Here is a 26,141-nt window from a genome sequence, read left to right as displayed (position 1 = left end):
TAGGTACGACATATATATATATATATATATATATATATATATATATATATATATATATATATATATGTCGTACCTAGTAGCCAGAACGCACTTCTCAGCCTACTATGCAAGGACCGATTTGCCTAATAAGCCAAGTTTTCATGAATTAATATTTTTTCGACAACCTAACCTACCTAACCTAACCTAACCTGACTTTTTCGGCTACCTAACCTAACCTAATCTATAAAGATAAGTTAGGTAGGGTTGGTTAGGTTCGGTCATATATCTACGTTAATTTTAACTCCAATAAAAAAAAATTGACCTCATACATAATGAAATGGGTAGCTTTATCATATCATAAGAAAAAAATTAGAAAAAATATATTAATTATGGAAAACTTGGCTTATTAGGCAAATTGGGCCTTGCATAGTAGGCTGAGAAGTGCGTTCTGGCTACTAGGTACGACATATATATATATATATATATATATATATATATATATGTCGTACCTAGTAGCCAGAACTCACTTCTCAGCCTACTATGCAAGGCCAAATTTGCCTAGTAAGCCAAGTTTTCATGAATTAATTGTTTTTCGACTACCTAACCTACCTAACCTAACCTAACCTAACTTTTTCGGCTACCTAACCAAACCTAACCTATAAAGATAGGTTAGGTTAGGTTAGGTAGGGTTGGTTAGGTTCGGTCATATATCTACGTTAATTTTAACTCCAATAAAAAAAAATTGACCTCATACATAATGAAATGGGTAGCTTTATCATTTCATAAGAAAAAAATTAGAAAAAATATATTAATTCAGGAAAACTTGGCTTATTAGGCAAATCGGGCCTTGAATAGTAGGCCAAAAAGTGAGTTCTGGCTACTAGGTACGACATATATATATATATATATATATATATATTTATATATATATATATATATATATATATATATATATATATATATATATATATATATATTTATATATATATATATATATATATATATATATATATATATATATATATTTATATATATATATATATATATATATATATATATATATATTTATATATATATATATATATATATATATATATATATATATATATATATATATATTTAAACCTAGAAGGGGTACCACGACATATATATATATATATATATATATATATATATATATATATATATATATATATATATATATATATTTATATATATATATATATATATATATATATATATATATATATATATATATTTATATATATATATATATATATATATATATATATATATTTATATATATATATATATATATATATATATATATATATATATATATATATATATATATATTTAAACCTAGAAGGGGTACCACCTCTGGTGCAAGTGTAGGGACCCATAGCCTCGGAGAAGAAAATAAAGAGTACTCAGAGAAGACCTTGTAGATCCTCACTGAACACTTTGGTATTTTCTTCTCATACCACCCCTATTCTTTTGGTATGTGTGTATATTTATCTAACTTTATTTGAAAATGTCATTACACAAAAAAAGTTACAATATTGATTACATGCAGGGTGCAAGGCTGCTTGTCACAAGCTGTACAGCTCTTCCAGCTCCTCAGATGGCGGGCAGGAACCATGGATGCAGTGAGCATTTCCTCTCTGGATTGCCACACTAAGGCGCTGAAAAAGAAAACTGGCAGCTCTAGGGTCTCTAGTTGTTTCTATTAGCTTAGACCCCAACTCCTTCAAAAAGCTAGCAGCACTTTTACCCCAGGCACCAAGTGTCTCTGAGGCAATGGGGACAAAATTGTAGTGGTGCTCAAGGTCTCTGTATTTACGTGACTTGGCCGCTTTCCGGTGATTGGCAGCTCCTCCTGCTTGTGTAGCACTGAAGTCAACATAGGTATTGGCTAAAGTTGAAACGCAAGTGTAGTCCCACACCAACTGTCTACCATTCTTCCAGGGGTTCACCGTGATTCCGTCTGGGCGACCAACAGGCTCATCAGAGTTGCTGGACATTAGGTAACGGGGCTCTCTCTCTGTTGGACAACCGGCTGTGGTAAGGCTTCTCCTAATAATGTCATTGACCTCGCCGTGTCTTGCATGCCATCCTATTGTCCTTTGGCAGAGAAGGCAATGCCGTCAGTATCTGTCGGCCTCTGCCTCGCCGCAAATACACCTGTATTCGGTGTGGATTGGGGCAGCGAGGCGGAGAGCCACGGCAATTCGGAGGGCCTGCGGTGTGAGACGGGTGCCGGTTGCTGACATTGGGGTTGCTAATAGGAAATCACCTGCATGGGGAGCTGCTACAGCTCTAGGTCGGGCAGTGTTATGTGGTGTTGTCGCAGCTTCTAGCAAAGTCGCAGCTTCTTGGTCGGCAATGGGGCGATCCCAGCTGGATTGCTTATGGGCTTCAGAAGGCGGTGGTTGGGGTGCTGGTCCTGCGAGAGAGACCCATTTGGTTGTGCAGTCTGTGAAGCTGGGATCATGCACCCCTGCCTGTTGAACTAGATGCTTAGGTAGGATTTCCTTCACCAAGTTGTCAGACCCCACTGAAGAGGACAGGAACGCTTGTACAGCAATTTGTGTTGCTGTGCACACGCCAAGGCCCCCGAGTCTGACAGGAAGGGAGGCCTGTTTCCACTGTAAGTCGCTGAGGGAAAGATTGAGGGCTTTTTCTAGTGTTGATTTCAGCAAGCTGTCGTACTCTTCTAATTTAATATTGTTGAAAGATGGCGAACATCTTAGAAAGTAGGTCAGCCTGGGGAGGGACAAGCATCTGGTGAAGAGGTAAAGTGCATCATGAGCATCGATGTCTTCAGTCCTCTCGTTCATCCTCTTCAGGTCAGTGATCTTCTTACCAAGGACCCCGTCGATGGCATTCCTTCCAAGAGGAGCACCTAGGAGTGTGCTGTCCTCAGGGTTGGTTGTATGAATGTCAGGCAAAACAACCTTTATTTGCTCTATTATGTGCTGGTTGGTGGAGGTTATTTCGCACTTGGAAGGGTTCAGGGTAAGGCCTAGGCTTGCTCCTTGCTCCTGAATTATTCTTATGTCGTCCAAGAGTGAGGCTGGGGAGCCGGCTAGAGTACCATCGTCCAAAAACCAAATGTTGAGCTCACTGGACAGGTTATCGGTGACTTCCTTGATAAATAGGCAGAAAAGAAAAGGAGCAAGGGGGTCACCCTGTTGGACACCTTCTTATGATTCAATTTCATGTTCCCCAAAAAGCAGAGTTAGATTCTTGCTGTAGCATGAGTTTACAAACGGGTAGAGGGAAGGAAAAAGGCGATGAACTGCACTGAGTACTGCATCCCTTCTAACCAGATTGAAAGCATTTTTGAAGTCCAGCTTTATCAGGGCTTTTTCATTCGTAATGTTGGCAATGTAGGCTCTAGCTGCATGAGCCGCTGCCTCACATCCTTGGGGAATGCCAAACCCAAGCTGTTTTGGCTTCAGCATGTCGGCTGCTGCCTGACTAACTGCTCTAGCAGCAGCCTTAGCGACGAGACGCCGGAGTGAATTTCCCACAGCTATCGGTCTGATTCCTCCATCTTTTTTCCTCAGGGCACAGAGGGTAGCGCCAAAAAAGAGAGGCCGTATGGTCTCTGGTATGTTGCCAGCTAGACATGTGTTGGCGAATCTAGTTAGTTCCACCAGGAGGCCCTGTGCAATGTCTCCCATATATATATATATATATATATATATATATATATATATATATATATATATATATATATATATATATATATATATATATATATATATATATATATGTATATATATATATATATATATATATATATATATATATATATATGTCGTACCTAGTAGCCAGAACGCAATTCTCAGCCTACTATGCAAGGCCCGATTTGCCTAATAAGCCAAGTTTTCATGAATTAATTGTTTTTCGACTACCTAACCTACCTAACCTAACCTAACCTAACTTTTTCAGCTACCTAACCTAACCTAACCTATAAAGATAGGTTAGGTTAGGTTAGGTAGGGTTGGTTAGGTTCGGTCATATATCTACGTTAATTTTAACTCCAATAAAAAAATTTGACCTCATACATAATGAAATGGGTAGCTTTATCATTTCATAAGAAAAAAATTAGAGAAAATATATTAATTCAGGAAAACTTGGCTTATTAGGCAAATCGGGCCTTGCATAGTAGGCCGAGAAGTGAGATCTGGCTACTAGGTACGACATATATATATATATATATATATATATATATATATATATATATATATATATATATATATATATATATATATATATATATATGTCGTACCTAGTAGCCAGAACGCACTTCTCAGCCTACTATGCAAGACCCGATTTGCCTAATAAGCCAAGTTTTCATGAAATAATGATTTTTCGACTACCTAACCTACCTAACCTAACCTAACCTAACTTTTTCGGCTACCTAACCTAACCTAACCTAAAAAGATAGGTTAGATTAGGTTAGGTAGGGTTGGTTAGGTTCGGTCATATATCTACGTTAATTTTAACTCCAATAAAAAAAATTGACCTCATAAATAATGAAATGGGTAGCTTTATCATTTCATGAGAAAAAAATTAGAGAAAATATATTAATTCAGGAAAACTTGGCTTATTAGGCAAATTCTGGCTACTAGGTACGACATATATATATATATATATATATATATATATATATATATATATATATATATATATATATATATATATATATATATATATATACATATATATATATATATATATATATATATATATACATATATATATATATATATATATATATATATATATATATATATATATATATATATATATATATATATATACATATATATATATATATATATATATATATATATATATATATATATATATATATATATTTATTTATTTATATGTATATATGTTGTAGCTAGTAGCCAGAACGTCGTACTTGGCCTACTATGCAAGGCCCAATTTGCTTAATAAGCCAAGTTTTCCTGAATTTATATATTTTTCTAATTTTTCATATGAAATGATAAATCTGTCAATTTTATTATGTATGAGTTAAGTTTTTTAAATTTGAGTTAAATCTTTGTATCAAAGATACAAAGCCAGTGTTCTCAATGCTTATATTCGTCGAGCGCTTACCCACGTTGCTCCGAATGGAGCAAAGTGGGTAGAGAGTTTGAAAGAATAACACAGGTATTGGTGAACAACGGATATAGCAACACGGAAATAATAGCTGCAATAAGAAGACACCTGGACCGTTGGTATAATCCTGAACCTGGAACAGAAACCACAATACCTCCAATAAAATTATATTACAAATCAACCATACACAGTGAACATAAAAAGAGGAAAGAATAATGAAAGAAATAATCCGTAATGGAGTAAAAAGCATTATTCCTAACCAAAATATAGACCTGATCATATTCTACAAAACCAAGAAGACTTCCGAACTCCTTATCAAAAACAGCCCGAAGCCGACGGAGAACCCTCTACAGCTGTAAAGCGTTGTATACATGTGCCTCGCAGATGTCAAGCCGCCTGCTATTGCTGTATCTATAGATGATTTCTATGTTGTTTGCTAAGATTTCTCTGGTGATGGTTTGGTTGTGGGTAGAGATTCTATGTTCCTTAATGGAGCCCTGTTGCTCATTGTTACGGACCCGAGTCCAGCGTCTGAGCACGGAGCAGTGACGACAACGCCATCTGTGAGTCCGCTCCCGAAACCCACTCCAAATGGACGACGCCATCTAGTGGTGACAGGATAGGCCAGCAATAAGTGTTGGATTCCTGTCCTAGTCGGCTCATGACGTAGCCGCTGCTGACCTCTGGTGAGGTGGCGCTTAGACAGTGAACGCCATCTATGGAGCAAATAGGTGGACGTTTCTGTCTAAGCTAGTATGTGATGTTTCCTAGTGGCCTCGGGTAGTATCCCCATTACTGATGACGTATCTGGTTTCAAAGTCGACCTGGGACGGCAGTGTTGGACGGCGGATCAGTCTACCCAAGGCAGCCAAGATCTCTTCACCAGTCTGCTTTGAAGAAGCTGTGAGTCACCCCCGGACGAACTCTGTTGAGAGTAATAGCCTGCCTGAGGCGTGGCAGTGTCGGAAATCGCCTTATGCGGGGTTGGCTGGTGGAAGAGACCATCCACTGGGGTGCTGTATGAGGAGAGTGACCAGCGAGTCACACGAGGTTCCTGGCTAGGGCTTGCAACCCTAAGTATCGGTCGTGGAGTGGCCTATGCAGCAGAGTTGATCAGTACCTGCCAGCTACAGGCTGGATTGTGGTTGAAGGCCTCCACGACGAAGCACCCAGCTGGACTGTGATTTGGCTGGCCTGTGGCCAGGGTAGATTCGGGGTAGTCAGCGTGGATTCCTCGTGGGCCACGGAAGAAGGAACCAGGGCTACCCAGAGTGAGCATCGTTGAGCATCCAGTGTCTTCGGAGGAAGACGCAACTGTATATATTTTTGTGTAGTAATAATCCCTGCGTGCGACTGTTATTTATTTATATATGGTAGTGGAAAATATATCAGAAAACTGGAATATTTGTATCCCTCCCCCTTTAATTTAACTTGCGTTATGGAACACACCCCTTGAAAGCCTGTACTAACTTGGGGCCGGATACTCAAACTCTAATACCACCAGAGGAGAACCCAGTTGCGTCCCAGTAGGGCCGTAACATAGTTGGCATCCCCAGCGGGATCCGACCCCTTGTCGAGTATGTTTGACAGGGGTAGTGATGTAGTACAATCCCCTGTAAATAATTCCCCCTGTTTATAATTATTTGTACGTTGTACGTCCTGTGCGGTGCTCGCTGTGATTTAGTGCAATATTGGAGAGTGCGGTGCTCGGTGTGATTTAGTGCAATATTGTAGAGTGCGGTGCTCGGTGTGATTACGTGCAATATTGGAAAGTGAGGTGCTAGGTGCGATAAAGTGCTCAAGTGAAGCGGTGTATTGAGTGTTCGTGCACCATTTAAGTGACAATGGCGGAAAAAGTGACCCTTGAAGATCTAGACGATGTTCAAGACTTTCCGAACAAGGAGGACTGTCTTGCCAGATTGAAATATCTGGGAAAGCAAGAACTGGTGCTAGTGAGCGCATATCTGGAGATAAAAATACGTGAAAGTGACTCCCGTGTTGAGATCTTGTCAAAGGTTCACAAACATTTGAAGGCCGGGGAGAAACAGGAAAGTGAGGCACAGAGTTCAAAGGAAAGTGAGGTGGTAGCTTCCACTGAAAAGGAAGATAAAGTTAGTGACATTGAAAGTGATGCAGGTGAACTGAATATAAGCTTTCTGTCAAAATGCGTGCCTTAGAAATAAATCGTGAGATAGAATGGAAGAAATTAGAAATAGAACAAGAATTGAAAGATAAAGAAATGGAAATGAAGCGTTTAGAATTAGAAGAAAAGGAAAAAGAAAGACAAGAAAGGAAATAAGAGCGAGAGAGAAGAAAGAAGAGAAAGAGAACGAGAAGAGCGAGAAAGAGAAGAGAAACGAGAGAGAGAAGAGCGAGAAAGAGAAGAAAGGGAAAAAGAAAGGCAAGAACGACGAGACAGAGAGGAAAAGGAAAGAGACACGAGCTAGAAGTATTGCGATTAGGTGGTCGGAGGAAAACAACGGAAACGAGTGGTTTCGATCCAGTAAGGAATACCAAAATGGTCCCGAAATTCAACGAAAGGTAAGTTTCGAAGTTCTTCGCTGCTTTCGAGAAGGTTGCAGCCTTTTTGGAATGGCCAAAGGAGAATTGGGCCATCATGATACAGTCCGTCTTGACTGGGAAGGCCCAAATTACCTACTCCACGTTGTCCCTTGATGACTCCAGTAATTACAAGGTGAAGAAGGTAATGCTCATGGCTTACCAGTTGGTGCCTGAGGCTTACAGGCAGAAGTTCAGGAACCTGAAAAAGACCTCGGAGCACACGTTCACCGAGTTCGCGACCTTCAAGGAACGGCTTTTCCAGGAGTGGTGTGCCTCTCGGAAGGTGAGGACGAAAGAAGAACTCGAACAGCTCGTTTTGTTGGAGGATTTTAAGGAATGTCTGTCTGGAGATCTGAAGACATACCTAGAAGAGCAACAGGTAGAGACCTCAAGTGCAGCAGCCACTATGGCTGAAGAATATATCTTGACGCATAGGTTTTCCACTAGGTATGTCCCTAGGAATTACCCACGTCTGTTTGGCAAACTTCGTTAAGAAGAAGAAGAGAGACCCGTCCCACAAAGCGCTATGAAGACGCCCCCAAGTAGCCCCCGAATGATTAGGCCTAGCAGTCCGAAACACCGTAGTCCAAGGAGGAATGTAGTGTGTTGGACTTGTGGGCAGAAAGGACACGTTGCTGCTATGTGCCGAAGCAGACGAGGTAGCGGTCCACGTAGGGAGGTGATGCTGATGGGCTGTGTGACACAACCAGTAGGAACCCAGTCTCTGACTAGTCAGGAAGGACTAGGATTGTTCGCCCCTCACACTTCAGGCAGGTATGTAACGAGTGATCATACTGGTAGATCAGTTGTAGTGCTCAGAGATAGTGGAGCAGCCCAGTCCCTGATCGTGAGAGACTCGTTACCCGAGGGAGTGAGTGTAGACGGGAGACAAAAGGTTGTCCTGGTTGGGTTTCCTATGACGCGGTACGTTGCCCCCCTTAGTGGCGGTACATCTAGACTCGCCTTACTTCAGCGGCACATGTGCGTTGGCAGTAGTTGATACCCTGCCTATAGCTGGGATTGACGTAATACTAGCCAACGACTTGGTGACAGGTTGGAACGACGATCATCTCAAGATTGATGACGAGTCAGCTGAACCAACAAAAAGGTCTGAGGTAACAACAGGAAACAGTGGTATCCAGATACAGGCGGACGTACAATTATATAACTTGTTTAATCCTTCCTCTACCCAACAGATCGACAGCATTCTAATAGGTTCTCCTGATTCCTCTCCTGACAAGAAACATGATTTTATGGTGACAGAAGCGACTGAGCAAGAGGAGAGGCCTCGTGTACAAATACCCACGGATACCCAAGAGTCTGGAGTGACAGCGGATGAGTACTTGCGGTATGGCAAAGTACAATGTATACTGAACCGGCCAGAGATTTCCCAGACGTCAGAGGTATGTGAGGTAGGTGCGCAGGCTCTAGTGCGCTCTTTGATCCAAGCCAAGCTAATGGAGATCGCCAGCTATGGGCGTAATAGGCTCATGAAGCTTATTCCTAAATGTTTCTTGGTGGTATTTTGTTTAATTCTTATGTATATTCTAAGTAAGGACCAGTGAACGACCCGACAGATGATAGCTCCTTTGAACATCGCGAAGAGACCCCCAGGGATTAGAGACTTGCACTGTGAGTGTTGCAGTCGAAGAAGGGACCTGGAAGGTGATGATGAATACAGGGAATGGGAGAAATGATATTATGAGTGACTGTTTCCGACAGGTTGACACCCCCCGCGTGATTGCCGATCCTGGATTCAGCGTTATACGGAACGTTGGTCTATCTGACGGTGGCAGAGCGAACACCATCTTCAATGTACAAGCAGCCCTGTTGGGACTAGGTATGGACATAGACGGTTATGCTGTAAGTACTGACTTAACAACTATCGCTGTTACTCCAAATTATCAGACCCCTGTATTCCAGGTTCCCGTCTCCCTGAAGGACTACCGGACCGGTATAAGAAATGCCGTCTGCGACCAGCCACCAACGGTGCCACGACACAGGGAGGTGTCGATTCACCCCAGATCGCACTGTGCCGATCCTTACTCAAGACACGTGAGATCATTATGCCCCTGATTAACATCTCAGTGAGGTTGTGGGAAGTTACATCAGGCAAGTCATTGCCTATGATCAAGTTTTCCTTGTGCCAGAATCTCCCATTAGGGCTGTTTTGCGGAGAAGACATCCTCGCCACTCCAGTCCATTGTTTATGTGAGTCCGTTCGGAGTTGTACCAACGTACAAATTTGGTTTGTTTTCTCTTTTATAAAACCCAAACCAAATTCTTTTTGGTGGGGAGGTGTTACGGACCCGAGTCCAGCGTCGGAGCATGGAGCAGTGACGACAACGCCATCTGTGAGTCCGCTCCCGAAACCCACTCCAAATGGATGACGCCATCTAGTGGTGACAGGATAGGCCAGCAATAAGTGTTGGATTCCTATCCTAGTCGGCTCATGACGTAGTCCCTGCTGACCTCTGGTGAGGTGGCGCTTAGACAGTGAACGCCATCTATGGAGCAAATAGGTGGACGTTTCTGTCTAAGCTAGTATGTGATGTTTCCTAGTGGCCTCGGGTAGTATCCCCAGTACTGATGACGTGTCTGGTTTCAGAGTCGACCTGGGACAGCAGTGTTGGACGGCGGATCAATCTACCCAAGGCAGCCAAGGTCTCTTCACCAGTCTGCTTCGAAGAAGCTGTGAGTCACCCCCGGACGAACTCTGTTGAGAGTAAAATCCTGCCTGAGGCGTGGCAGTGTCGGGAATCACCTTATCCGGGGTTGGCTGGTGGAAGAGACCATCCACTGGGGTGCTGTATGAGGAGAGTGACCAGCGAGTCACACGAGGTTCCTGGCTAGGGCTCGCAACCCTAAGTATCGGTCGTGGAGTGGCCTATACAGCGGAGCTGATCGGTACCTGCCAGCTACAGGCTGGATTGTGGTTGAAGGCCTCCACGACGAAGCATCCAGCTGGACTGTGATTTGGCTGGCCTGTGGCCAGGGTAGATTCGGGGTAGTCAGCGTGGATTCCTCGTGGGCCACGGAAGAAGGAACCAGGGCTACCCAGAGTGAGCATCGTTGAGCATCCAGTGTCTTCGGAGGAAGACGCAACTGTATATATTTTTGTGTAGTAATAATCCCCGCGTGTGACTGTTATTTATTTATATTTGGTGGTGGAAAATATATCAGAAAACTGGAATATTTGTATCCCTCCCCCTTTAATTTAACTTGTGTTACGGAACACACCCCTTGAAAGCCTCTACTAACTTGGGGCCGGATACCCAAACTCTAATACCACCAGAGAAGAACCCGGTTGCGTCCCAGTAGGGCCGTAACACTTATGCATCGTTAATCGCCTGGAAAGAGATGTTGTCTTGCCTATATACTGAGTTTTTTTAGGCTTACAGTCCCCAAGAGGGCATTTGAATGCATAAACGACGTTGGTCTCTTTTAAAGCGTTCTGCTTTGTGTCTGGAGAGTTTCTCATGAGTAGGCTGGCCGTTTTTTTCGATTTATAGTAAATCGTCAGTTGTATCTTCTGATTTTTGTCTGTAGGGGTAACGTTTCTATTAACAATATCTTTCAGGACCCTTTCCTCCGTTTTGTGAGCTGTGGAAAAGAAGTTCCTGTAAAATAGTCTAATAGGGGGTATAGGTGTTGTGTTAGTGGTCTCTTCAGAGGTTGCATGGCGTTTCACTTCCCTTCTTATGTCTTCAACGAAACCATTGGAGAAGCCGTTGTTGACTAGGACCTGCCTTACCCTACAGATTTCTTCGTCGACTTGCTTCCATCCTGAGCTGTGGCTGAGAGCACGGTCAACATAAGCGTTAACAACACTCCTCATGTACCTGTCTGGGCAGTCACTGTTGGCATGTAGGCACATTCCTATGTTTGTTTCCTTAGTGTAGACTGCAGTGTGGAAACCTCCGCTCCTTTCCATGACTGTTACATCTAGAAAGGGCAGCTTCCCACCCTTCTTCATCTCGTAAGTGAAACGCTACACAGAATTCTGCTCAAACGCCTCCTTCAGCTCCTGCAGATGTCTGACATCAGGTACCTGTGTAAAAATGTCGTCAACATACCTGCAGTATATGGCCGGTTTCAAGTTCATGTCGACTAAGACTTTTTGCTCGATGGTACCCATGTAGAAGTTTGCAAACAGGACACCTAGGGGAGAACCCATGGCGACCCCATCTACTTGCTTATACATGTGCCCATCCGGGCTCAAGAAGGGTGCCTCTTTAGTACAAGCTTGGAGTAGTTTCCTTAGAATGTTTTCTGGTATGTCAAGAGGAGTACAGGCCGGATCACGATACACTCTGTTTGCTGTCATCCCGAATGTTTCATCCACAGGTACGTTGGTAAACAGTGATTCTACGTCCAACGAGGCTCTTATCCCTGTGGCTCGTGTTCCCCGCAGTAAGTCAACAAATTCTTTTGGAGACTTCAGGCTGAAGGCGCAAGGGATATAAGGAGTCAGCAAGCCGTTGAGTCGTTTCGCCAGTCTGTACGTGGGTGTGGGTATCTGGCTGATGATTGGCCGAAGTGGGTTTCCAGGCTTATGTGTCTTGACATTTCCATACGCGTATCCAGGTTTATATTCCCCAAAAATATTTGGCAGGTGGAGTCCGGATTTCTTGGCGTTCACAGTTTCGATCAATTTGTTGACCTTTGCTTTCAATTCAGCTGTAGTGTCCTTCGTTACCCTTTGGAATATAGTTTGGTCAGAGAGTATGAGGTTCATTTTCGCCAGATATTCGTCTTTTTTAAGAATGACATATATTGGCGACATGTCACCTTGTTACTTTTTCGGTCATATTTAATTAATAATATATAAATGTGTGTGTGTATATATATATATATATATATATATATATATATATATATATATATATATATATATATATAAGGTACTGGGTTCTAAGCTGATTGAAACAACAAGGGACCCGAGAGCTGCCAGCTTTCTTTTCCAGCGCCTCAGCGTGGCGATACAGAGGGGAAATGCGCACTGCATCCAGGGTTCCTGCCCGCCATCTGAGGAGCTGGAGGAACTCGACAACCTATGATAACCATCTTTGTAACCTATATGTAACTCCTTTTTTGTGACAAAGTTCAAATGAAACAAATATATATGTGTACATACAAAAGAATGGGGGTGGTAGAAGATAATATTAGTGTTCAGTGAGAAACCACAAGGTCTTCTCTGAATACTTTTTATTTTCTTCTTCGAGGCTATGGGTCCCCACATTGGCACCAGAGGTGGTACCCTCACAAACTTTTATATATATATTTATATGTATATATGTATATATATATATATATATATATATATATATATATATATATATATATATATATATATATATATACATATATATATCCGAACAAGCCTGAATGGTCCCCAGGACTATATGTGACTGAAAACTCACACCCCCATAAGTGACTCGAACCCATACTCCCAGGAGCAACGCAACTGGTATCTACAGGACGCCTTAATCCGCTGATATATATATATATATATATATATATATATATATATTAGTATATTTTGGTAGCAGTCTTTCCTGTAGACATATATTATTAAATATGACCGAAAAAGTAAGATTAATAATTCTAACACGAATTTTCTCAATCTTTCGTACATTACGCTTCACTGTTGGAGGTAAATCAAAAATTAATTCTCCAAAATTCATTTTTATTTCTAGTCTGACGCGATACGGGCGCGTTTCGTAAAACTTATTACATTTTCAAAGACTTTAGTTCACAAATACACAACTGAATAGAACTTACGTATCTCCGATTTTATATCTACATTTGAGTGAGGTGGGAGGGGTGATGTGGCATTAACACAAGACAGAACAAGAGGGAATATTAATAGGGTATTAAAAGTATCAACACAAGACAGAACACAAACAATGGGTATTGAATAGAAGTGTTTGTAGAAAGCCTGTTGGTCCATATTTCTTGATGCTTCTATATTGGAGCGGAGTCTTGAGGTGGGTAGAATTCTACCCACCTCAACTATATATATATATATATATATATATATATATATATATATATATATATATATAGTTGAAAAATTAACTCTTCAAAGTTCATTTTCACAATTTATTATTGTCTGACGCCTATTTACAATTTTTTTACAATTTACAATACTCTTTACAATTTCAAAGACAATTTGTCCATGTTTTGCCAAGGCTTATTTTTGCTTGGGTGAGGTGGTACAGGACGTGATTGAGATGAACAAGTGGATAAATAGCATAATGGATATTAATAGGCTATTAAATGCTTATGTTCATGCTTCTACTGTCACGGTGTTGGTTCGGGGTCTTGAAGTGGGTAGAATGCAATTATGTGTTAACTGCTTGTTGATTACAGGTTGACTTTTTGGTGTGTAGCACCTGGCTGATGTTCAGTCGTCTGTTGACGTTTCACCTGTCGATTATTTCAGTGTTGCTTGTTAAGATTTCTCAGGTGATGATCTGGTTGTGTGAGATATTTGGATGATCTGGTTGTGTGAGATCTTTGGATGATCTGGTTGTGAGATCTTTGGCTGATCTGGTTGTGTGAGATCTTTGGATGATCTGGTTGTGTGAGATCTTTGGCTGATCTGGTTGTGTGAGATCTTTGGATGATCTGGTTGTGTGAGATATTTGGATGATCTGGTTGTGTGAGATCTTTGGATGATCTGGTTGTGTGAGATCTTTGGATGATCTGTGGTTGATGGTTGATCTTTATAGCCTTTAAATTTAATTTGCCAATATTTGCTGTTAGTTAATATTCAAACCTCTTTTTATATCTATTTTATATTAAGTAAAATATATCTTTTAATGTTTTTCTTATGTGTAACAAAAACAATTTTTTTTTGTTTCATAGTATTGTAAACTAGAAGTTTGGCAGTATTGCAAAGCCCAAGTTTCAAAAACATATATTATGCAAAAACTAGTTCTTCTTATACAACAGCTGTATTATGATATAAAGTCTAGGGAACACTAGCGGTCTAGCATGGATTTTCATGACCATATTTTCGATAAGAAAACTAAAACAAAAACAAAATTACAAATATATTTCGTTTACTCACCAACTGACCTCGACCTCCAGTCCAGCTCTCTGCTACAGGGGCGAGGTTAACATTACCTGCACGTCGGTCGGGCTCACAACTCTGAGTGTATCCCCTTCTCTCTCCCCCTCTGCAGCTGAGTGTATCCCCTTCTCTCTCCCCCCTCTGCAGCTGAGTGTATCCCCTTCTTTTTCCCCCTCTGCAGCTGAATGTATCCCCTTCTCTCTCCCCCCTCTGCAGCTGAGTGTATCCCCTTCTCTCTCCCCCCTCTGCAGCTGAGTGTATCCCCTTCTCTCTCCCCCCTCTGCAGCTGAGTGTATCCCCTTCTTTTTCCCCCTCTGCAGCTGAATGTATCCCCTTCTCTCTCCCCCCTCTGCAGCTGAGTGTATCCCCTTCTTTTTCCCCCTCTGCAGCTGAATGTATCCCCTTCTCTCTCCCCCCCCCCCTGCAGCTGAATGTATCTGCTTCTCTCTCCCCCTCTGCAGCTGAGTGTATCCCCTTCTCTCTCCCCCCTCTGCAGCTGAGTGTATCCCCTTCTCTCTCCTCCCTCTGCAGCTGAGTGTATCCCCTTCTCTCTCCCCCCCCTCTGCAGCTGAGTGTATTCCCTTCTCTCTCCTCCCTCTGCAGCTGAGTGTATCCCCTTCTCTCTCCCCCCCCTCTGCAGCTGAGTGTATCCCCTTCTCTCTCCCCCCTCTGCAGCTGAGTGTATCCCCTTCTTTTTCCCCCTCTGCAGCTAAATGTATCCCCTTCTCTCTCCCTCTCTGCAGCTGAGTGACACAATGAGGAGGGACTCCAAAGACGACACACTTCTCCATTCCCTCATACACACGTGCACTGATCTTCCCTCCTCTACCGCAGGTGTTTGAGGCGGTGACGGGACAGGGGCAGGCGAAGGTGACCTCGAACTCGGCCAACTTCACCCTGGAAGGCCTCACTCCAGGCCTCGACTACGTGATACACGTGGTGGCCACCAATTCCCTGGGCGACTCCGAGCCCGTCACCCTCGAGGCCTTCACCTACAAGATGGCTGAGAACAGGATGAGTACGTGAAGCCCCTGTCTCTTACTGGCGCCACTAATCACCATTAGTGTCATTATTTACTTTCTTTCTGACGTTCTTGGAATATCCTCTCACAGGCTTTGTTCTTACGTTCCTGCAGTATGTTCTCATACACTTTGCTCTTACCTTCCTGCAATGTACTATTAACCCCAATGATCTTACGTTCCTCTGTACAAAGAGTTAATAAAGCAAAACAAACACCAATAATTTACGTTAACTTTTGTCTTTAATACATGAAATCAAAGCAAATTTATATTTACCTATAAAAAAGTCTCATCGCTTCAGTATATTTGGTTATGCTTAGGTTAGGTTTGATTTGATTGGGTTTGGGTAGGTATATATATATACACATTGCTCCGATTGTATTTGATATAGGTTTGTTATCATGCTTAAGGCCTATATTACCCTCTCGAGAGTAATATAAAATATGGATAGTCCTTAAGCTATTTAGACCACTACATAAGCAGTAAGTATACTTAAGTCCTGAATATAACCCAGGTCTAAGTTAAATCATCAGTGGATATTTTCGCGATTATATCTAGAAAATGAATTTCCTAAATTGCTGATTCAAGTCAATCAGGCGATTACTGAGTATAAAATGTTCAGAGTTAAGGACGTTGTGATTGAATATTTGTTTTTTACACGGAGAAAAGACGTAAGGAATCCAGTGATGAATTGAATGATGGATATTGGTAATATCTACTATGGGCCATGTAGGAAAACAATTAAACAATGAATCCTTCCATACTCTACCTCAGTTTCGACTTGAGAATTATCGACAACGCTCCGAAACTTCATTGTCACTTTTCTATCCATATATGTGTCTCGAAATACGATACGCAATGCAGAAAATGAGATTAACGATAGCAAAACGCCACTACTTCATGCTACAGCCCCTCCGTGGTGCCTCCTTGCTGTGGTGAGGGGCCACGTACACCTCCCTGGGACCGGTGTGGGTGGCCTTTTCTCACTCTTTGGGTGGTGTACGTGCTGAAGAGCACCACGTAGGGGCCTTGTGAGCCATCGGACCACCCGCTGGAGGGGTCGCCTGTGATGGGCTGCCCTGAGTAGATGGTTGGATGTCTAGGCTGGGACGATAGGGGGGAATGGGGTCTTAGCACCAGTATGGGAGAATGGACGATGTAGTAGGTTCTCCCCTGTTGAGAAGGGGGAGCACCGCTGGGGGACGACGCACCCTTCCTGCACTGGCCCGCGCTCGGCCACCCTGGTAGGTGGTATCCCTTGGTTCCAGGTCCCAAACCTTTGAAATTGTTTGCTGCATGGATGACGACACGACTTCTGTTACCCAGGCTCATGGGGTGGGTGACCAGGCCCCTGAGTCGGACCGTCCTGGAAGACCGGACGCTGTAGCCCTCGCTACAGGGCCCGGTTTAGACCCAGACTGGACTCTTCTTCCCTTCTCCCCTCCCTCCTCTGTGGTTGGGTCGAGTCCCAAGCCTTCTGTGGTGACCGCCTCGTCCCCTTGCACTGCTCCATCACTTATTGTGACTACTGCGCCTTATGACCCATATCTCTCTAAAAGTTCTCATCTCCGTCCCAGCCACTGCCGCTCTCGTATGCTCCCTTCCCATACTAATTCATACCATGCTTTGTTTGGCCCTGCTACGTAGACTAAGTACTTTGACCTCCATGCTTTAGATTCAACTCCTCCTGACGATTTTTCCCTTCATAGGCATCTTGTAGATTCAGTAGATGCCTCTGTTACTTTCAACCCCACCCGTTTTGGTACCCGTGTCGCTGCTGCTCCTTCTCAGGATGCTGCCACCAGCTTGGCCGCCTTATCCTTGCATTGGTGAGACCCCTGTTCGGGTCTCCAAGAACGCTCGGTTATATGCCGGTGATGGCACTGTTCTCCTCCCACACCATGTTGCAACCAGTGTTAGAAATCTAAAAGTATAAAAGTGTTAGAAATATGCTTGATATCCATGAGGCTATCAAGCATATTCTTGAGGCCCAGGGTCATTCTGTCCTTCAGGTGGATACGTTTACTCGTTCCCCTTGTGGTCGTCGCCGTCTGCCCCTTCGGGTTGTGAAGATTATCTTTGATGGAAGGACCCTTCCGCCCTCTGTCATTCTTACTAATGCCAGATGCTCCGTTCAGGCGTATATTCCATCTCCTCGGCTCTGCAATAAGTGCAGGAGGTTTGGGCATGGTGCCCTCAAATGCTCTAGTCCTGTCTCCCTCTGTCCCATGTGTGGAGGCGAGGGTCACTCTAAGTTGGAGTGAACTTCTCCCAGGGCCTGCTACCTCATTTGCGGTGAGGCCCACCCTACCTTCTCCCGCACGTGTATACATTACAAACTTGAGGCAGCCTTCCTCAACTTGAAGCACCGGGACCGTTTGTCTTTTCCTGAGGCTAGGCGCCAAGTTCATCATCTGTCCACTTTCGCTAGCATCTCTTATGCTAGCGTGGTGCGCTCTTTTTCTCCTCGTCCTTCTCACCTTCCTCAGTCTCACAACTGTTTCCAGGCTTTAGACCTGGACACGCCCATCACCTCCTCCCCTGTTTCTTTCCATTCTGTCCCGGAGGGTCCCCCCTCCTGGTTTCTGTCTAGGGTTCCCCTTCTTTATATCCAGTCTGCCATGTCTCCTGTGTCTTCTTTCTCCTCTCCCTCTGGTCCTCCTTCCCATCATTATCCTCCATCTCTTGGCTCTCTACGCCGCCTGACTGTGCGGGCCGATGTCCATTGCTCTCCTGGTGATCATGTTGTTCACTCTCGTTCTTCTTCTCCTATTGAAACGCTAGAGTCTGTTGCCCAGTACATTGCTGCTGGGACACCTATTTCTTTGAGTCAGAAGCGGAAACCTGGCTCCTCTCCTTCCTCCTCCCCGGTAGGTAAAAAGACTTCGCTTTCTTCTTCACCCCCTGTCTCTGATTCTATCGTTCCTTCCCCTCTCGTTTCGGTGGTAGAGCTCTCTGTTCCTACTGTGGAGGTTTCTTTGGCCCCAGGTTCCGATTCGGTTACTGCCCTTGCTGAGGTGCATTCCCCTCTTTCTGCTCCTCCTTCTCTTGCTCTCCTTCACCGCCCCTCTCGGTTGTCTCGTCCTCCTCCTCCTCCTCCTTTTCCTCCTCCTCTTCTGGACCCTGCTCATCCACCTCTGGTCTGTCCTCCCGCTCCTTTCCCTCATTCTTTACTCAGTTTACCCATGCCCCCTAACCCTAACTTCGCTGACCCTGATCCTGACCCTGTGCTTCTTCAACGTGCCGTGTTCCTTTTTCACCTTTCTTTCTTCTATGTTCTCTGTTGCTATCCTTTCTGTTTTTGCCAGTGTCTATTCTTCAGTAGAACTTCCGTGGATATTACGCCAATTTCCTTGACCTCCAACTTCTAATTTCACAGTTTTCGCCCCTTTGGGTCTGTCTCCAGGAGCTGATGCTTGGTGCTCCTCATGGTCGCTTCCATAGTTATTTTTTTCTCCCGGCCCCCCCCCCCCCTGCTGTTGCTGGGGCCCAAAACTCTTCTGCTCTCTTGATTTGCTCTGATGTTCCCTTCGTCCCCTTATTTTTTTCATCGCCTCTCCACTGTTCTGCTGCCCGTGTCTTTGTGCATAAATGGTACACAATTTGTCCCATTAATCTCCCCCCCCCCCCTCTCACTGTCCCACTTTCTCTACTCGATCTTAAACACCTCCTGGACTCCTTGCCGGAGCCTGTGCTCCTGCTGGGTGATTTCAATTGTCGACATGCCCTTTGGGGTGATGTGCTGACAAACACCCGGGGTCGAATCCTTGAGCCTTTCATCCTCTCTTCTTCCCTGTCTCTTCTGAATTCTGGTGAGCCCACTCATTTGGACTCTCGGACTCGCTCCCTTTCCTGTCTAGATCTTTCCCTGTGCTTGTCATCCCTTTTCTTAGATTTCGGGTGGCGGGTCCTTGATGACCTCCATGGCAGTGGCCATTTTCCTGTCCTTGTTACCTTTTTCTCTTTTCACCCTCCTCTCTTTTTCTCTAGGTGGCGGTTTGCCGAGGCTGACTGGCGCCTCTTTACTCTCAGTGCTATTATTTCCGACCTCTCCATTCTGCTTCTCCTTAGCACCCTCCATCTTTTTCATGACACTGTCTTTGACACTGCTCTCCGTCTATTCCTCACTCTTCCCCTTGAGGAACGCGGAAGTGCGTTCCCTGGTGGAATATGGACTGTGCTCGGGCTCTCTGCTGTAAGCGTGCTGCCTGGAAAAGGCACCGCCGCCGGCAGACGGTTGAGTCTTTTCTTTTGCTCCGGAAGGCGAGTGTGGGTGGTCCATAGGACCACCCGTGTGGCTAAAAGTGTATGCTGGATGTCTTATGTCTCCACCGTTACGTCCAAAACTCCTCTGCCACTGGTCTGGAAGCATATCTGCAGGATAGCGGGTAAGTTCGTTCCCGATGTCTCTCCGGTCCTTTGCCTCCGTGGTGCTCTTGTGGTGGATCCATTGCAAATCGCGACCAAAATGGATTCCCACTTTTCATCTGCTGTTCTGGTTCTCATCTTCCCCAATCCTTCCTTCTTCGTAAGTCTATTCTTGAATCTCGTCCATTAGATTTCTGTACCCATCTTCGCCTTCCCTGTAACGATCCCTTCTCTGTCTCTGAGCTTCAGTCAGCCCTAGCTCTCTGCGGTTCTACGGCGTCAGGGTCCGATGGCATTCATTATGAGATGCTTCACCATCTCCCTCCGTACACATCTCAGTATTTACTGAGTCTGTACAATCGGGTCTGGGAGTCGTCGTCAATCCCTGAAGACTGGCTCGATGCTGTTGTCCTCCCTGTTTGGAAACCAGGGTCTTTCGGATCATCCCTCAAGGACTTCCGCCCTATTGCCCTCACGAGTTGTGTCTGCAAGCTCTTTGAACGTATGGTTAACGTTCGTTTGATGTGGTTCTTAGAGCACTATCACCACTTCTCCCCTTTTCATTCTGGTTTTCCCAGGTGTCGCAGCACAACGGATGTCCTGGTGAACTTGGAGGTCTATATTCGTACTGCTTTTGCTGTGAAGACCTCCATTGTTGCCGTCCTTTTTGACCTGGAAAAGGCTTACCACACTACCTGGTGGTATCATATTCTGTCCCAACTTCATTCTTTTGGCCTTCGTGGGAATCTCTCTCTTCCTCCAATGTTGGCTTGGTACCTCTCTCTTTGCCCCTTTTAGACAGTATGAGGGTGTTCTCCAGGGTAGTGTTCTGAGCACTACTCTTTTTCTAGTTGCCCTGAACGGTCTTCTTTCCTCTCTTCCTTCTGGTGTCTTCTCCGCTCTCTATGTTGACGACCTGACCCTTTGCTGTCAGGGTGATGATTCGCCTCTCCTTCAACGGCGGCTTCAACTTGAGATTGATGCCGTGTCGTCTTGGGCCATTGATCATTGCTTCAAGTTCTCTGCATCTAAGACTTGTGCTATGGCTTTTACTCAGAAGCATGTCGTTCTTCGTCCCTCTTTGTCACTTTATGGTCATCCCTTTGTGTATAGGGATTCCGCTAAGCTTGTGGGGTTAATTTTTGACAAACGTTTGTCTTGGTCACCCCATATTTCTTACCTCTGAGTTGAATGCTCTAAGGCCCTTAACCTACTTAAGGTTTTGTCCCATACTTCTTGGGGAGCGGATAGGCGCACGCTCCTCTATTTGCACTCCTCTCTCGTCCTGTCTAAACTCAATTATGGTTGCCCTGCATACTCTTCTGCTTCTCCTTCTACTCTTCTCCGTCTTGATGCTTTGCACCATACTGGGTTGCGTCTCAGCTCTGGTGCCTTTTGTTCGACTCCCGCCCTCAGCTTGCATGTTGACACTGGCTTCCTCTCTCTCCAGGACTGCCGTGATCGTTAGTGTCTTACCTATCTTGCGCGGTCCTTACAACATCCTTCCTCTCGACTCTGTCGTGCTTTAACTTCAACCTCTCCTGTGGTCTCTGTTCCTCTTCATCACCTCCCTCTTTTTGTCCGACTATCTCTCTTACAGGATTTTCTTTCTGTTCGTATTTCTAATGTTTCTCCTCGCATTGTTCCTTCCTTGCCCCCATGGACAGTCCCCCTTCCAAAGTTTCGTACATCCTTGACCCGCATCACTAAAGCTATTACCCCTCCAAATGTTTTGAAACACCTTTTCCTTGAGCACTCATCTTCGCACTGCCACTCTGTTTCCATCTTCACCGATGGGTCTAAGTCTGTGAACGGTGTGGGCTATTCTGGGTTTTTTCTTAGGCTAGGATCTTCACAGCAGAACTTTATGCTATTATCTATGCTCTCTGTCTCTTGCTTTCTCATTGTCAATCCTCCTTTGTGGTGTGGTTGAAGGTTGATTCTCGTAGGGCCCTCATTGCTCTAGGGTCCTTTAATCCTGTCCATCCGGTGGTCATCGAGGTTTAACATTGGCTGTTTCTTTTTTTAGTAAATTTAAATCAATAGAGTTTTGCTGGGTTCCCAGCCATATTCATGTTTCTTTAAATGAGCATGCGGATGCTGCCGCTGGAGAGGCTATCTGCTCTTGTCCTGTTTCCTGCAAAGGTATTCCTTATTACGACGTTTACCTGGTTATTCATTCCTCCATCCTTGCCCGTTGGCTGGGTTGTTGGTCTTCTGTAGTTGGTAACAAGCTGCGTACTCTCAAACGTAGTGTGTCGTGTGGCCTTCCTACTGCCACCGTAACTGGCAGTGGGAAACTGCTCTAGCAAGGTTGCGAATTGGCGATACTCGATTAACTCACGGTCACTTAATGGAGCGCCGCCCGGCTCCTCATTGTTCAAATTGCGTTGTCCTTCTTACAGTTGTGCATATCCTTGTTGAATGTCCTGACTTCCAGGACGTGTGTGTGTGTCTTGCTTTCCGACCGTCCGTCGCAGCCACTTGTCCCTTGATAGAATTCTTGGTGAATCGGATACTTTTGATATCGGTCGCCTTATGCGTTTCTGTTCTCGTATTGGCATTCATGGTGATATTTAGCGCCCTCTGATTATTTCGCACTTTGATGGTGCTATATAGCCTTCCCGGTTTGGTGCCTTCTTTTTGATAATTACTTACTTACTTCATGCTACAGACCAATGGAGACACACCAACATCGACGAAGACCTCTGTACTCAAATCGACCAACACCTCGACATACTTGCAGATCGACATCGTCACAACACCGGAACCAGGATCATCAAGTTCATGGGTCATCAGACCCATGTTGTGTGTCACTTACCAGGTCATCAGACCCATGGTGTGTGTCCCTGATCAGGTCATCAGACCCATGGTGTGTGTCCCTGATCAGGTCATCAGACCCATGGTGTGTGTCCCTGATCAGGTCATCAGACCCATGGTGTGTGTCCCTGATCAGGTCATCAGACCCATGTTGTGTGTCTCTGATCAGGTCATCAGACCCATGGTGTGTGTCCCTGATCAGGTCATCAGACCCATGTTGTGTGTCCCTGATCAGGTCATCAGACCCATGTTGTGTGTCCCTGATCAGGTCATCAGACCCATGGTGTGTGTCCCTGATCAGGTCATCAGACCCATGTTGTGTGTCCCTGATCAGGTCATCAGACCCATGGTGTGTGTCCCTGATCAGGTCATCAGACCCATGGTGTGTGTCCCTGATCAGGTCATCGTAATTACCCATCAGTTAATGTAATTTTCTCTGAGAAAATCCACAGCAGCCTTGAATAGCATTCGAACCCATACGCTGGGTATTCTCAGCTGCATAGTGATTGTCTCTATGATTGGGTAAAGGATTTTTGTTCGTAATTCTGCAGTACGTGTCATTCCATCAAATGTATCTATAGCCTGTATCATGTATACACTGATTTGCAATACGATACATGTTAGTTCTAAACCGAGGCGAACTATCATGTATATAACATCCGAGAGTTCATTGTTATCGTGAGTGTTCTATATTTATTATTGTCACTATACTGCACACTAATTGTATAGCTAACTGGACTACACATTGAATGTTCGGCTGCTGTAACACAATGGGTAAACTCGTCATTTAGCCGGTGACTCGAGTGAAGTTAACAGCCTCGTAATACTGGGCGCTGGCTCGGATTAACGAACCTCTTAGTCAATAGGCTAAACGGGGTTCATGCAATAACTTCGAACATTTCCGCTTCCTCCAAAACCTCTTACAATGTTACGTTGGTGAACACGACTTGTCGTTTAGGGACACGAGTCATCGTTTAGGGACGTGAGTCGCATTTTCTTAATTCAATTGTCACCCATTCTGTTATTATATTTTGTGAACACTTGTGAGCTCGAGAGCCTGCTTGTGAGCGCTTGTGAGCTAAAGAGCCTGCTTGTGAGCGCTTGTGAGCTCGAGAGCCTGCTTGTGAGCGCTTGTGAGCTCGAGAGCCTGCTTGTGAGCGCTTGTGAGCTCGAGAGCCTGCTTGTGAGCGCTTGTGAGCTCGAGAGCCTGCTTGTGAGCACTTGTGAGCTCAAGAGCCTGCTTTTCAGAGGTATTGAGCCTGAGAGCATGCTTCTTGAGGTTATCTTGAGTTGATTTCGGGGCTTTAGTGTCCCCGCGGCCCGGTCCTTGACCAGGCCTCCACCCCCAGGAAGCAGCCCGTGACAGCTAACTAACACCCAGGTACCTATTTACTGCTAGGCAACAGGGGCATTCAGGGTGAAAGAAACTTTGCCAATTTGTTTCTGCCTCGTGCGGGAATCGAACCCGCGCCACAGAATTACGAGTCCTGCGCGCTATCCACCAGGCTATGAGGCCCCCTATGCTTACGAGCAGTTGTGGGCTCGAGACCCTGCTTGTGAGCATTTGTGAGCTTGAGAGCCTGCTTGTGAGTGCTTGTGGGCCCGAGAGCCTGCTTGTGAGCACGAGAGCCTGCTTGTGAGCGCGAGAGCCTGCTTGTGAGCGTGAGAGGCTGCTGGTGAGCGCGAGAGCCTGCTTGTGAACGCTTGTGAACCTGCTTGTGAACCTGAGATCTTGCTTATGAGCGCTTGTGAGCCCGAGAGCCTGCTTTGTGAGCGCATCCAGGATCTCTCTCATCCCCGCTGTGTTCAGTTTCTCGCTCTCTTACGTGGTAATATCGCTGTCCTTAATAGCATTACTCATTGAGCCATACTCACCCACCACTTGCATGACGGGTATACTTAGGAATATTTTATTTATACCAGAAAGCACCGGATGACGTCACAGAGAGAGAGAGAGAAAGAGAGAAAGAGGAGGGGGGGAGTGCTTATCTTAAACTAGCAATTCATCTAGACGCCTGATGGAGGAATGCGAACTATCAGTGACTTGTTGCAATTTATACACCGGCTGTAAGCCACTCAGCTATGTTAGGACCAAAGCCAACACACTCGAAATCGTACTGAATGCACTTGAAGATTCTGGAGGTCCGAACTGGTGCCCAACCAGGATTTTACGACTGGCCCGCCTACACTGTGATCTGCGGGTAATGGTGTTCATGCCCGTGTCTATGAATCACCAGAACACCCAGTCAAGTCACCCCATTGCCTTATTCTGATTGTTTTGTTGTAGTAGAAATAACCACTTTGTAGAAAAAAAGCGCATTACTATTTAATTTATTACAATATTTCCCTGAGTCAATCGGTCTAAGAAACCTCAGCCAAATTTTTAAGCAAATGGAAAAAATTAACTGAATTCCTGTTATGTTGCAACCTTTTTTAACCGGTGTTATGTTGCAACCTTTTTTAACCGGTGTTATGTTGCAACCTTTTTTAACCGGTGTTATGTTGCAACCTTTTCCTTTAACCGGTGTTATGTTGCAACCCATTTTTTAACCTGGTGAGGTGCAAGCTCGTCCACGCACGAGCTGGCAACTAAGTCATGGGTCTCTGAGTTTCCTTGGCCGTGTCCGTGTCCCTGGAGGCTAACATAAATTCATCAGCTAAGAAGTTAAGTAATAATTTGTTGCACACGTGACTGCAATGCTCAGCTGGACACTCAAAATAATGTAACAAGAACGCTGTTTTACGCTCGTAAAAACTTACTGTAATCATTTCACGTTAAGTTCCACCCTGTTGCCATTAGTTTTTTGTTTTATAATTGAGATTGTGATTTAATATATGTCACCTTAAGAATACTTGATAATTCTTTGCTCGCTCTGGAGAACATTTAAGTTTGTATTACTGAACGTAAACACAGTTAGCATGTTGACCAGACCACACACTAAAAATTGAAGGGACGACGACGTTTCGGTCCGTCCTGGACCATTCTCAAGTCGATTGTGAATGGTCCAGGACGGACCGAAACGTCGTCGTCCCTTCAACTTTTAGTGTGTGGTCTGGTCAACATACTTCAGCCACGTTATTGTGACTCATCGCCTGCACAGTTAGCATCTTCAAAGAATTATTTGCCATTATGTTGCAAAGTTTCTTGAGAAGTACTTTGACTCTTTGGA

At 44.4% G+C, this 26,141-nt stretch overlaps 1 protein-coding gene across 1 annotated transcript in view; it reads left to right on the top strand.

The window, feature by feature from the left end:
• LOC123751042 (nephrin) overlaps positions 1–26,141 on the top strand; it is a 744,040-nt gene that overhangs the window by 682,700 nt on the left and 35,199 nt on the right. The window contains exon 14 of the mRNA XM_069322448.1: positions 15,599–15,782. Coding sequence (XP_069178549.1) covers positions 15,599–15,782 — 184 coding nt within the window. The remainder of the gene's footprint in view (positions 1–15,598; positions 15,783–26,141) is intronic.

This window comes from Procambarus clarkii, chromosome 11 (assembly GCF_040958095.1).
Source record: "Procambarus clarkii isolate CNS0578487 chromosome 11, FALCON_Pclarkii_2.0, whole genome shotgun sequence".
Lineage (NCBI taxonomy): Eukaryota > Metazoa > Arthropoda > Malacostraca > Decapoda > Cambaridae > Procambarus > Procambarus clarkii.
This window is presented reverse-complemented; position numbering and strand designations above follow the sequence as displayed.